The 11,814-nt window shown below is 56.6% G+C and overlaps 1 protein-coding gene across 2 annotated transcripts; it reads right to left on the reverse strand.

Moving 5' to 3' along the window:
* Nucleotides 1-1,364: 1,364 nt before the first annotated feature.
* LOC108292278 (glycodelin) lies at nucleotides 1,365-11,421 on the reverse strand. Of its 2 annotated transcripts, none has more exons than XM_037732979.1 (7): nucleotides 11,265-11,421; nucleotides 5,591-5,723; nucleotides 5,128-5,201; nucleotides 3,732-3,842; nucleotides 2,590-2,694; nucleotides 2,292-2,337; nucleotides 1,365-1,565 (listed from the first exon to the last, which is right to left on the reverse strand). In XM_037732979.1, the coding sequence occupies exons 1-6, from the start codon at nucleotides 11,350-11,352 to the stop codon at nucleotides 2,321-2,323; spliced, it is 528 nt and encodes a 175-aa protein (XP_037588907.1). In that variant the 5' UTR covers nucleotides 11,353-11,421; the 3' UTR covers nucleotides 1,365-1,565; nucleotides 2,292-2,320. The 2 variants fall into 2 exon arrangements, with proteins under 2 accessions (XP_037588907.1, XP_037588908.1); XM_037732980.1 differs by having other exon boundaries at nucleotides 5,591-5,730; nucleotides 11,265-11,347.
* Between the last annotated feature and the right edge of the window lie 393 nt (nucleotides 11,422-11,814).

An 11,814-nucleotide genomic window follows, 5' to 3' on the forward strand; every position in this document is an offset into this window, starting at 1 on the left:
CCTGTCACTACAGGGAGCCAGGGGTGCCTGGACCAACGGCCTGCACCCTGGGCACATATTTGGGGCCAGGTCATTTTCATTCTGGGATGAGGACACAAAGCTCAGGGGAGCCTTAGCCGGGCCCTTTGACTGTCGGTGCAGGGTCCTGGGCCTGATGCTTTCCAGGGCTTTCCATTTCATCCGAAAGTGAACCCTTAGCTTTTGAAAGTCTGACATTACTGACAAACACGTGGTTTTAACGTTAAGCTTCATGATGAGCCTTTCATTGCAAAGTGAAAGATTTGGAGTGAAATTTCATCTGACCCATGGGAGAAGCTTCCAGGAGATCAGCTTCTTGAAGACCCACAGCCTGGCACGTGAGGGAGGGAGTCTTGGAGAGGGTGGGTTGGGCAAGACTTGACCCCAGAGATAGTCCACCCACCTCCTTCAGCCGCCTGGGGTGAGCTCCGAGAGAGCACGGTGCCCCTGCCCCCAGTGGTGCCCGTGGGAGGCTCTTCCTCCCTGAGCACCTGGAGCGCCTTCGTTCTGTGTGTCAGCCCCTGGGGCAGGGCCAGCCTGACCTCAGAGGGGCCTCCCGTATCCAGTGGGGCCCCGGGCAGGGCATCACCCGGAGTCTCCACCCAGGCTCCCGGTGCCTGAGGGACCTCAAAACTCAGCTGGCCGACCCGAGCCCTCAGCAAGCAGGGCTTTTGAGTCTCATTTGGGGCAAGAGGCGCTCTGAGGCAGGGGAGGGTGATGCCTGCGGAGTGGCTGACACCCCCAGGGGGTTTCCTGCTCCAGAGTCTCCCGAGGCAGGGAGTGTGATGGCTGGGGAGTCTGTGTTCCGGCGTCAAATGGCAAAATCCCCTAGGATTCTTTTCATCAGTTTCCTCTCAATCAGCTCATTGACAGTTGCTGGACTTGTTTCCCAGGTGTTTCTGACAGGTGAGCTGAATCCCAGCAGGCCCCCGCCCCCTACCCACCACCACGGGGTGCAGGCGCAGGAACTTGATAAGTTTCTCTGATTTTGACATTTTGCTTTGATTTCTGTTAATTCTATTTTCTTACTTTCCTTAATGATTTTTTTCTAACAAAAGCTGGAAACAGATTCGTTGATTTTAACTCTTTCCTGTGAACCTATTTCAGTATTAAGACTGTGAGTTTCCTCTGGGCTCATCAATTCTGATAGAGTGGTTTGGTTTGATTTTTCTAGACATTTCACAAATCTTTCATCCTGTAGATAAGAAACTTGAGGTATTTTCTCCGGCAGACGCTGCCCCTGGGTTCGTGGCAGCTCTGGCTCTGCCAGACGGTGGGCTGGGCCTGCCCCACGGCCCCGGTCCTCGAATCCCACCCCCGGCAGTGACTGTGGTCCAGGTGGATCGTGTTGTATGGGTTTATTAATCATCTCTGCCAGACGCGGTCCCCAGGGAGCAGCCTCCCCACGCCCGAGGTGCAGGTGTGCAGCAGGAAGGGACCGGAACACGGTGGCCACGCCGTCGTCTTCTGCGCCGTGGACATTCTTTGAAAGGGCAGGGGGAGGTCGTACGATGCTGGAGGTGTGGCTGGGCGGGGGTCTGGTCTTCCTGGAGGCGGAGGTGAGCTGTTGAGTCTCACAGGTCACTTAAGTAGAGGAAGGAGGAGCAGGGTGCTGCGGGGGGTCCTGGAAGGACGTGGGTGGGCTCTAGGACACCCCCTTAAAAATGTGGCCCTGAAAACCCAGCACTTTGGGAGGCTGAGGCAGGTGAATCATGAGGTTAAGAGATCAAGACCATCCTGGCCAACATGGTGAAACCCTGTATCTACTAAAAATACAAAAATTAGTTAGACATCATGGTGGCAGGTGCCCATAGTCCCAGCTACTTGAGAGGCTAGGGCAGGAGCCTTGAACCCAAGAGGCAGAGGTTACAGTGAGCCAAGATCACGCCATTCCACTCCATCCTGGCGACAGAGTGAGACTCCATCTCAAAAAAAAAAAAAAAAGTGGCACCGAGACCTCACGTCCCAGCTTCTCACGCCCTCCCATGGAGCCATCCTCCCTCCTCCTCCTCCAGCCCCACCACTTCCAACCAACACCCAAACCCCCAGAGAAGCATGCGGTTTGACTGCAGGGCAGGAGCTGGTGACTAACACAGCACCTGCAGGACACAGGCTGGGCGCGTGGACGGGGACGTCAGCAGCCTGGCTTTCTGGAATCACAAGGCCAGACCCCAGCTCATTCCTGCAGGCTCAGCCCTGAACTGGACACAGTGGGGTCATTCCCAGGGGCCCAGAGAGGCAGCCCCAGGCTGTGGGCGAGGCGGATACGTTACCCAGCAGGCAGGACCAGGCAGGAGCTCTCCTAGATAGGGCACGGCTCTGTGGGAGGAGAGGGGGCAGTGGGGGTGTCAGGGAGAGAAGAGACAGCTGGGGACACAGCCGCCCCAGGGCCAGAGCGGGGATGGGAGGATGATGGGAGGGGGCGGGACCCCACCCCAGGAGGCAGGGGGAGAACTGGGGAGGGGCCAAGAAGGAGTGACCTGAGTCCTCCAGAGCCAGTGGGGGACTTGGGCTGAGAAAAACGGAGCTTCTCCTCTAGCCGAGGCTGGGCCTGTCCTGGGCAGAGCTCACCTGGCACATGGTGCCATCCCATGAGGATCCGTGAGTCCACGGGCAAGGTCAAGACAGCACGGAAAAATTCGTTCATGACCTCGTTGTCTGCCTCCTCAGATCTGGCTGTGGGGGAGACTGGCTCAGTCTTGGGCCTCTGGGGCTTGAATGAGAGCTGGGGAGCTCCAGAGGCCGTACCAGGGTGGGAGGCCACGGAAGGAGGCCCCAGTGCTCCCAGGTCAGGCAGAGTTTGGTCTGGAGCAGGCCCCCAGGGTGGTCTCCGGGGCTCTGTCCACCTGGCCTCGAGGTTCCCACTCCTCAGCTGGGCCCCCTCTGCTCCACTCTGGGCAGCGCTGGGGTCCACACAGCTCAGGATGGTGTCTACAGGGTCACGGGAGCACAGTGCCCGCCTCCCCAGTGTCCGGCTCTCACCAAGCATGGCTGAGGCTGATAAAGAAGACACCTGTGTGTCCCCCGAGGCAATGCTGTGCTCAGAAACACAGGGAAGGGCTGCGCCCATGTGTCTAATTCAGCATTCCCAGCCTTAGTTTGGACAAGAACTTCGTAGGTTTAAGGGTGTTTTGACTGGATGTCCAGTGAGTATTAATCTTTCCACCAAGCCCAGCCCTTTGACTGGTGACCATCCCACTGGCCCCATATCAGCTCCCTGCTGCCCAGTTTCTGATGCAGTGTCAGAGGACTGGATCAATCACTGGAGAAAAACTCAGCCTGGCTAGGCGCCACGGCTCACACCTGTAATCTCACACCTTGGGAGGCCAAGGCAGGTGGACCACTTGAGGTCAAGAGTTGGAGAACAGTCTGGCCAACATGGTGAAACCCTTTCTCTACCAAAAAATACAAAATTTAGTCAGGCATGATGATATGCGCCTGCAACCCCAGCTACTGGGGAGGCTGAGGCACAAGAATCGCTTGAACCTGGGAGGTGGAGGTCACAGTGAGCTGAGATAGCGCCACGGCACTCCAGCCTGAGCAACAGAACAAGACCCTGTCTCAGAGAAAACAAACAAACAAAAAACTAAGACAGAAAAACTCAGCCCCCAGGCACCGAGGTGGACAGGAAGCCAGCTGTCATCTCCCCAGGGTTCCCATGGACGTAGCTTCGACCTCTCACCCACGCTGAGCTCATGCCCTCTGAGACCCACCCAGGTACTGGCACATGGTGGTCTGCTTGGGGGTGACGGTGCTCTTCATGCAGAGAAACAGGAATTTGTCATAGTCAGTCTCCAGCAGTGTAACCTCGTTCACCGCCATATCTGGGAAAGAAGAGAAGAACCTAAAGGAAGATGAAGCCTCCGTCCCAGCAGAGTCTTGTGCAGACGTGAGGACATCCCACCAAACTAAGTGGCTTCCTCGTCTACCACCACTGTGAGCCGTGGGCCCTGCTGTGAACTGTGGCCCCTGCTGTGGGCCGTGGCCAGGGAAGCCAGAGAGATAAGGAGGCGACGTGGAGGGACATGGAGCCCCGGCTGAAGGGACAGGCCAGGCGTGCAGTGCGGAGGCAGACATGGCAGGCAGGGGCATGTGACCTGACAGATTCCAACTGAGAAGTCAAGATGGGTGAGGAAGCTGGGAGACCGCACAGGAACAGGGCAGGGGGGCGGGAAGAGGGGACAGAAATGGACCTTGGCGAGTGCCTCGATTCTGGGGAGGGCAAGCAGGGTCAGAAAGGCCTCAGGCAAGTCCCGAGCATGAGAAGCAAACTGTGTTTGCTGAAAAACTGTGCTTTAAGACATTCCCTCTGTGTCCTTCCTTTAAATCTTTGAGGCCCATTGCCCGGGAGGGGATAAGAGACCCCAGACCCTGACCACCTCTGTCTTTTTAAAAAATAATAATTAACAAAATAGAACAAAATGTTGCAAATTGTTATGAAGAATTTAGTGAGCAAGGACATACGGTAGGTCCCTCTCTTTTCCTACAAAGAGGCCTGGGAGCTCGGCCTGAGGCCAGAGCTGCAGCCCCAGAGTGAGCAGGGGGCAGCCAGGTCCATGGAACTGAGCCCACCTGCCCACCTGCCCACCTGTTCCGCTGCCCACCTGTTCCCCTGCCCACCTGCGCACCTGTTCACCTAGCCACCTGCTCACCTACCCACCTGTCCACCTACCCGCTTGCCCACCTGGCAACCTACCCACCTGCCCAACTGCTCACCTGCCTTCATGCCCACCTGCTCACCTGCCTTCATGCCCACCTGCTCATCTGCCCAGCTATCCGTCTGCCCACTTACTCACCTGCAGCCTCCTTGACCTGCTGTGAGGCCGGAGTGAACAGTGCACGGACAGCGCCTGTCCCCTGTGCCCGGGCACAGTGCAGACCCACGTCCAGTCACTGTCATGCCAAGAATCAGTGCTTCCCCTTCCCTTCCAGGCAAAACATGCCTCTGGGCTCAGCATCAGCTTGAGCAGAGCAAACACTCTGACTCCCTGAAGCAGAGAGAGTTGAGACGAGACAGGCCCCATCCCCCACCCTCCAGCAGAGCCGCCTCTGGGAGACTGCGGCCAGATGCCAGCACTGAGCCAGCCCCTGAGGACCGGGGATGCTCACAGTTGATCCTGAAATTCTTTGGATTTTCAGTCTTTTCTGCAAGGACCTTCTTCTCAACACAATTGTTGTTCTCCCTGAAAGGCGGTGACAGTAAAATGCGGTGACCGCTTGAATTGGAGTTGCCCTCAGTGTCACCCCTCAAACCAGGTCACTGTAGGAACTTCCCTGGGTCCCAGGAGCACCGCAGCCTGCAGCCGCCCAGACCTTCTCCTCAGTCTGACCTGAGGCTGCTCTGTGGGGTCGGCTGTTGACTCAGAGCCTGGGGTAGGAGCTCTGAGGGGACAGGGACCGTCTGCCACCCCAGTTTACCACACCACCCTCATGGAGGGGCCACAGTGAAGCTCCTGGCTGTCAGAAAACGCCTGGGGCTGAGCCCAGCTCTGCCCACCCCAACCAGTCCTGGACCCCTACGGGGGAATACTGAGTCCCCCGCCAACCCCAGTCCCAATGATGAGGAACCCACCATCTGTGCAGAATGATCTCCAGGTTGCCCTCGGCGGTGGGCATCAGGGAGGTGATGTAGATCCTCAGAGGGGCATCCCTGGCCTCCAGGAGGGTGGAGTCGCTGGCCGCCATGGCCATGGAGTGCCAGGTCCCTGCCAACTGAGGGAGCCTTCAGCTGCACAGGGGTCCCCACCCCACTGTGGCTCTCATTGCACCCCATGCAGGCAGGGCTGAGTCTAACAGGGATGGGTGCAGTGAGCACTGGATGGCCGTCTGCTGTCTATCAGACGCTGGGCTACGGAATTTCCTGTACTTAAAACCACCAGCGTGTGCTAACTCAGGACTGTTCCAAAGTCCAAATATTGAGGGAGTCACCTGGGATGCTGGGAAACCAGAGAGGCCACCCTAACGATGGAGAGCAGGGCTGAGGAGTTCCTGACATCATGGCGTCCATTCTGTGCTTCCTGTAGGTTTCTGAGATCCTGGGCTTCCCGCCTGCCTGCAGCTCCCACCCACCCCAGGCCTCCCACAGTAATGTGCCCCCTTCCCCCGCCTCAAACCTTTGGGACCTCCAGGTCCTGCTCGGTCTGGGGGACGCCACTGGCCTGGACGCTACAGACCAGGGCCATGCCCAGGGTGAGCAGGAGGCACTGCATGGCTGCGGCTGTGGGTGGCTCTGAGCTCTGGAGTGAGAGGGAGGCCGAGGCAGTGTGGGCTCGGGGGCCTTATGTAGGAGGAGGGCAGACAGGAGCCCCGCCCACAGCCTCACCATGCCATTCCTCAAACCCATGACTCATCCTCACCCCTCGGGCAGCTTCCTGCACTGGGACAATGGGAGGCTCTTCCCTGTGTCCACGAAAGAGCCTCCTCTGTGTCCAGCCGGGCAGTTCCTGGCAGGGCCTCAGGTTGGAGGGGCCTGGATCAGGTCCAGGTTGGCAGGCAGTGGTGGGAGCACCTCCTGGGTCGGGGCTCCTGGACAATGTTGGGTCAGAGGCCAGCAGTGAGGACAGCTGTGCCCGGGACAGGGGTTTGGCCTGTGGGGCAGGCAGAGGGCCCTAGAGCCCCATGGCAGCCTTGTGATGCCACAGATGTCATGCCAGTGGGTGGCTGTCTGCATGGTCCAAATCCTGACCTGCACCTTCCGCTCAGCCACACCCAGGTGTGCACAGCTGTGCCCCTCACACGCCAGCCTCTGGACGGGGGCTCACTGCCTGCTAGTGCAGTTCCTCTCTGACTCACAGGCAAGACGGGCTGGAAGTGGAGGACGCTGTCAGGCGTCAGTGAACTTCCAGACTTTGTCCCACGGTCTATATTGTAAGCCCTTTTTCCCACAGGGAAGCGTCATTTTGTCACTCACACATGAGCCTGTGTCCCAGTCTCTGGAGAGCAAGTGAGTGCTGAGGCAAGACATGGGTGTCCGCTCCTGTTCTCCCTCCCGTCGGGGCAGGTCATTCTGGCCAGGGCAACGAGGCAAGAACGGTACGGAAAGGCATGCAGATGGGAAGGGGAAGGACACCGGGCTCTGTTCACATAGAACACCATTACCCAGGTACAAAATGGCAGGAAATCTACAAAAACCCTCCTCGAGCCGAGTGAGGTCGGCAAGGTCAATCACACAGAAATCTACCACGATGCAAGGGGTCCACAGAGGCCGAAACTGGAAATGCGGTGTTTGTAATCCCACACACACAGCATGCAGGCAAAAGTCTCACCAAACACGGACAGGACTGACACTCTGAACCCCACAAATGACAATGAGAGAAATCAAAGCCCTAGGGACACGGAGAATCACAGTGCGCTCGTGGGCTGGAAGGTTCAACACAGTGAAGACGTTCGCTCTCCCCACTCAATCCAGAGAGTTAATGTAGTTCCCATCCAATTCTCAGCAAGGTACTTGGTAGACAGATATAGACGTGTGTGTGTGTGTGTGTGTGTGTGTGTGTGTGTGTGTATTTTTTGTTTGTTTGTTTTTTGAGGCAGAGGCTTGCTCTGTCACCCAGGCTGGAGTGTGGTGGCACAATCTCGGCTCACTGCAACTTCTGCCTCCCGGGTTCAAATGATTCTCCTGCTTCAGCCTCTAGAGTAGCTGGGGATTATAGGTGCCCTCCACCACAACTGGCTAATTTGTGTATTTTTAGTAGAGAGGGGGTTTCACTATGTTGGCCAGGCTGGTCTCGAACTGCTGCCTTCAAGTGATCTGCCCGCCTTGGCCTCCCAAAGTGCTGGGATTACAGGTGTGAGCCACTGCACTTCGCCGTGTGTAGTACGCAGACAGATTTGTTAAGGAGCTACAGTAGCTAATGCCATTTTGAAGTAGAATAAAGTATCAAGAGTTAGTCTACCCAACTTTACAAGCACTATTATCAATAGTAACCAAGCGAATGTGGTATTGGCAGAGAAATGGGTGCATAGATCCATGGGAAAGAACAGAGGGCCCGAACACGGACTCACACAAATACGGCAACTGACCTTTAACAGAGCGGCAAGAGCGGTGCACGGGGAGATGTCGGAAAAGAGGGTCCCGGTCCAGACCCCAAGCACGGGTTCTTGGATCTCACACAGGAAAGAATTCAAGGTGCCTCAGAGAGTACAGTGAAAGCAAGCGGTTGGGAAAGGACTCCACGTCGGAGCTGGGTGACCTCAGAAAGCAGGGGAGGAACGCCCGTCCTCTGTGAGTGCCTCTGCTTGTAGGAAGCTGCACGGAGCTGCAGTGAAACCTGAATTGTGCAGATGTGCTCACTACACATAGGGGCTCTCAACCCATCCGCATACAATTAAAAGCACGAATTGGGAACATCCATCCTGTTAACCACAACTTAACTGCAGCCACGCAGTCTAACACGATTCAAAGAAAAACTAAACGGAGTGTGCTATTTCTTGCTGCGTAAGAAATTGGCTCCAAACACGGCTGCTAAAAACCACAATTTCTGGGGCTCAGGAATGGGACAGGGGCCCAGCTGGGTGGCTCTGGCCTAGGGTCTGCAATGAGGCTGTGGTCATGTTCTGGGCCGGGACTTTGAGCTCTGGAGAATGTCTTGAAACTAGTGGACCAGACGGCTTCTGGGAGCTTCAGATTCCTGCCACGTGAGCGTCTCCCTGGGGCTGCTGGTGACTCAGTTTCCCACAGCAAGTGGGATGAGGACCAGTGGGGCTGACGTCACACTTTGCGTCTGATTCATGCGCCATCCCTTCCTCCTTGTCATTTCTATTAGAAGTGGGTCACTTGGTCCAGCCCACACTCAGTGGAAGGCGTCACACAAGGGAAGTCATCCTGGAGGTCAGCTGCCACCTCAACAAAGCAACAAAGTGAAATCCACAAAGTAAATATGACATCCAGTTAACAATTACCAGGCAGGCAGTGGAGCAAGAAAATATAAGCCGTAACCAGGAGAAAAATCAAGTGATAGAAACAGACCCAGAAATGACGGCGATGATGGACTTGGCAGATCAGGATGTTAAAGACCCGGTATAAATATCTCTGCTCGCTCAAGAGGGCCCAGAAAGCACGAGCAGGATGAGAAGCAAGGTGCCAGGCGTGGAAAAGACCCAGGAAGTAAAACGGGGCTTCCCCTGTGGAAAACAGTGGGCAGTTTCTCAGAAAGTTAAACATATCGTTATCCTATGACCCAGAAATTTTGCTTGAATTGAGGACGGGAATTCAGACAAATATTTGCATGTGCATATTTGTGGCTGGACTGTTAGAAGAACTGAAGATGTAAACAACTCCAGAGTCCATCAAACAATGAGTGGATTAAAGGCATGGGGTCTGCTGGGCATGGGTGCTCAGGCCTGTAATCCCAGCACTTTGTGAGGCTGAAGCAGGTGGATCACTGGAGGTTAGGGGTTGGAGACCAGCCTGGCCAACATGGTGAAACCCCATCTCTACTAAAAATACAAAATTAGCCTTGCACGGTAGCATGCACCAGTAATCCCAGCTACTAGGGAGGCTGAGGCAGGAGAATTGCTTGAGTCTGGGAGGCAGAGGTTGCAGTGAGCCGAGATTGTGCCACTGCACTCCAGCCTGGGAGAGAGGACAAGACTTCATCTCAAAAAAACAAAACAAAACAAAAAAAAACATGGGGTATATTCATTCGGTAGAATATTATTCAGCTATAAAAAGGAACAGGGCGTTGATACAGGTTACAACATGGAAGAGCCTTGAAAACAGTGAAGCAAAAGGAGCCAGTCACATAAAGTCACATGGCCTGTGATTCCATTGATAGGAAATGCCCAGAACAGGTAAATCCTTAGAGACAGAATGTGGGAGGTGAATGCTGCAGGGGACGGGGCTTCCTTTGGGAGTGACGGGAAGGTTTTGGAACTACGCAGAGGTCATGGATACGCATCGGGCTGTGTGGACTCATTGCTACAGAATTGTGCCCTTCAAAATGGTTATTTGACATTCTGTGAATTTCGCTTCAGTGAAGTTTGAAAGGGGAATAAAGAGCCAGATGGGAATCCTGGAGACGGGAAGCATGGAATTTGACGTGATGAGGGCACCGGTGGGCTCACAGCAGACGGACCGAGGGAAGCAGGGCGGGTGCGGGGCCCAGCAGCAGAGCCACCCACAAGGGAGCATCGAGGAAAGGGCTGAAAGGGACAGGGCCTGGGACACACGGGGTACCCTCATGGGGTCTGACCTACACAGAGCCCCAGCAGGGAAGAGAAACGGTGAGGGCAGACATGTAGTAAGGAAATCACTGCTCAAAGCATCCACATTTGATGAAAACTATAAGCACACAGACCCAAAAAACTCACGGAGCACCAAGCAGAACCTATAGCAGCCCCTGCGGAGGCTGATGGCGCTTAGCCGCAGAGAACCAGAGGCGAGAGGGCCTCAGACGCAGCCTGCCCTCGAGATGGAGAGGACCCTGCCCGCGATGGGGGGCCTGTTCCCTCTGCGCCAGTCACCGCACCGTGGGTGGGAAGGACCAGACCCGCTGCCCCGACAGGTCCCCTTCAGTACTGGGCTCAGGCCCCGCCTCCCGCAGGCTGGGTGTCTTCTGACCAGCTCCTAGAGTGTCTCAAACACACTTGCTCCCTGCAGCCTGGAGATGAGGAAGCAGAGGAGGCCGGCTCCTGGCAGAGCAGACAGTTCCGTCCCTGGGTTGCGAGTGAACCTGTGTCCCCAGAGGGCTGCCTGCTGCCCTGCCTCACCTGCCTGGGTGTTGGCCCAGGGCCCGCCCCCAGCAGCAGGCACCTGGCTTCACAATGGCCCACAGGCTGCCAAAGAGGAGGAGATCCCATCATTACTGCTGGAACCAAACGCCCAAACGTTATTTGCACCCACCTTCCCCAACAAGGTCCACAGGACACTACAGGCGCACGCCATGAGAACAGCTCACAGAGCAACCAGCCGGCTCCCTCCTTCCCGCCTGCCCCTCCGGACTATGAGAGAGGACCCTCCAGGGGCTTGAGACTGCCCTGCTCCCACAGCAGTGACGCCCTGGCAGCAACACGGGCTGGACAACAGGGCCTTGGGGAGCTACCGGGCTGTGCAGCCCCAACTTGGCTTTCTGTCCAAAAAGGTCACTCAAGCCCATCTCCTGTTCACTCCATAAAACCACATCTTGCCTGGCCCAGCCCCTGCCACCCTTGCCCACGCCCCCTGTCTTCCCCTGCCCATCCTGTGTCCCCAGGAGCCACAGCCAGGGTTCCTCACCCCCGTGCACCTGCCCTTCCTCTTCCCCCACCTGTGCCCCGGCGCTGGGGCTCCTCTGCTCTTGGGGAAGGACACTCTTCTTCACAGTCAGTGGCCATCTGTGGCCCCCAGAGCTTCATGAGGGACGTGGGTGTCCCCCACCCCGGGCCACGCACCGACAGCTGGAAAAGGCTGGGCACAAAGGTGCCGCCCAGCCTCTGGTACTAAGGGACTTGTCCACACTCTGGCATAGCTCCTATCGGCACAAGACAGGGCCCATGGGCTCAACCCAGCCCCCTCGGGCTCCAGCTGAGCCTGCCCTTCCTTGCCCCCGCCTGTGCCTGGATGCTGCTGACTCCTCTGCTCCCGGGGAAGAGCACCCTTCTCCACAGTCAGTGGCCATCTGTGGCCCCCAGAGCTTCATCTGCAGGCCCCAGGAGAGCTGGATCTTGGGCTCAGAGCATCTGAAGAACTCGAGGCTCTGAGGCTGTGTCTGGGACCAGCCAGGATGACTGGTGGGACTTACTTACAGTAGAAGTCAAAAACGGTCCCTTCAATACCAGGGTGGAAATTGAGGTTTACAGCTGAGAGCAGGATTGCAG

This window comes from Cebus imitator, unplaced genomic scaffold (genome assembly GCF_001604975.1).
Source record: "Cebus imitator isolate Cc_AM_T3 unplaced genomic scaffold, Cebus_imitator-1.0 Scaffold486, whole genome shotgun sequence".
In the NCBI taxonomy this organism is placed as follows: domain Eukaryota; kingdom Metazoa; phylum Chordata; class Mammalia; order Primates; family Cebidae; genus Cebus; species Cebus imitator.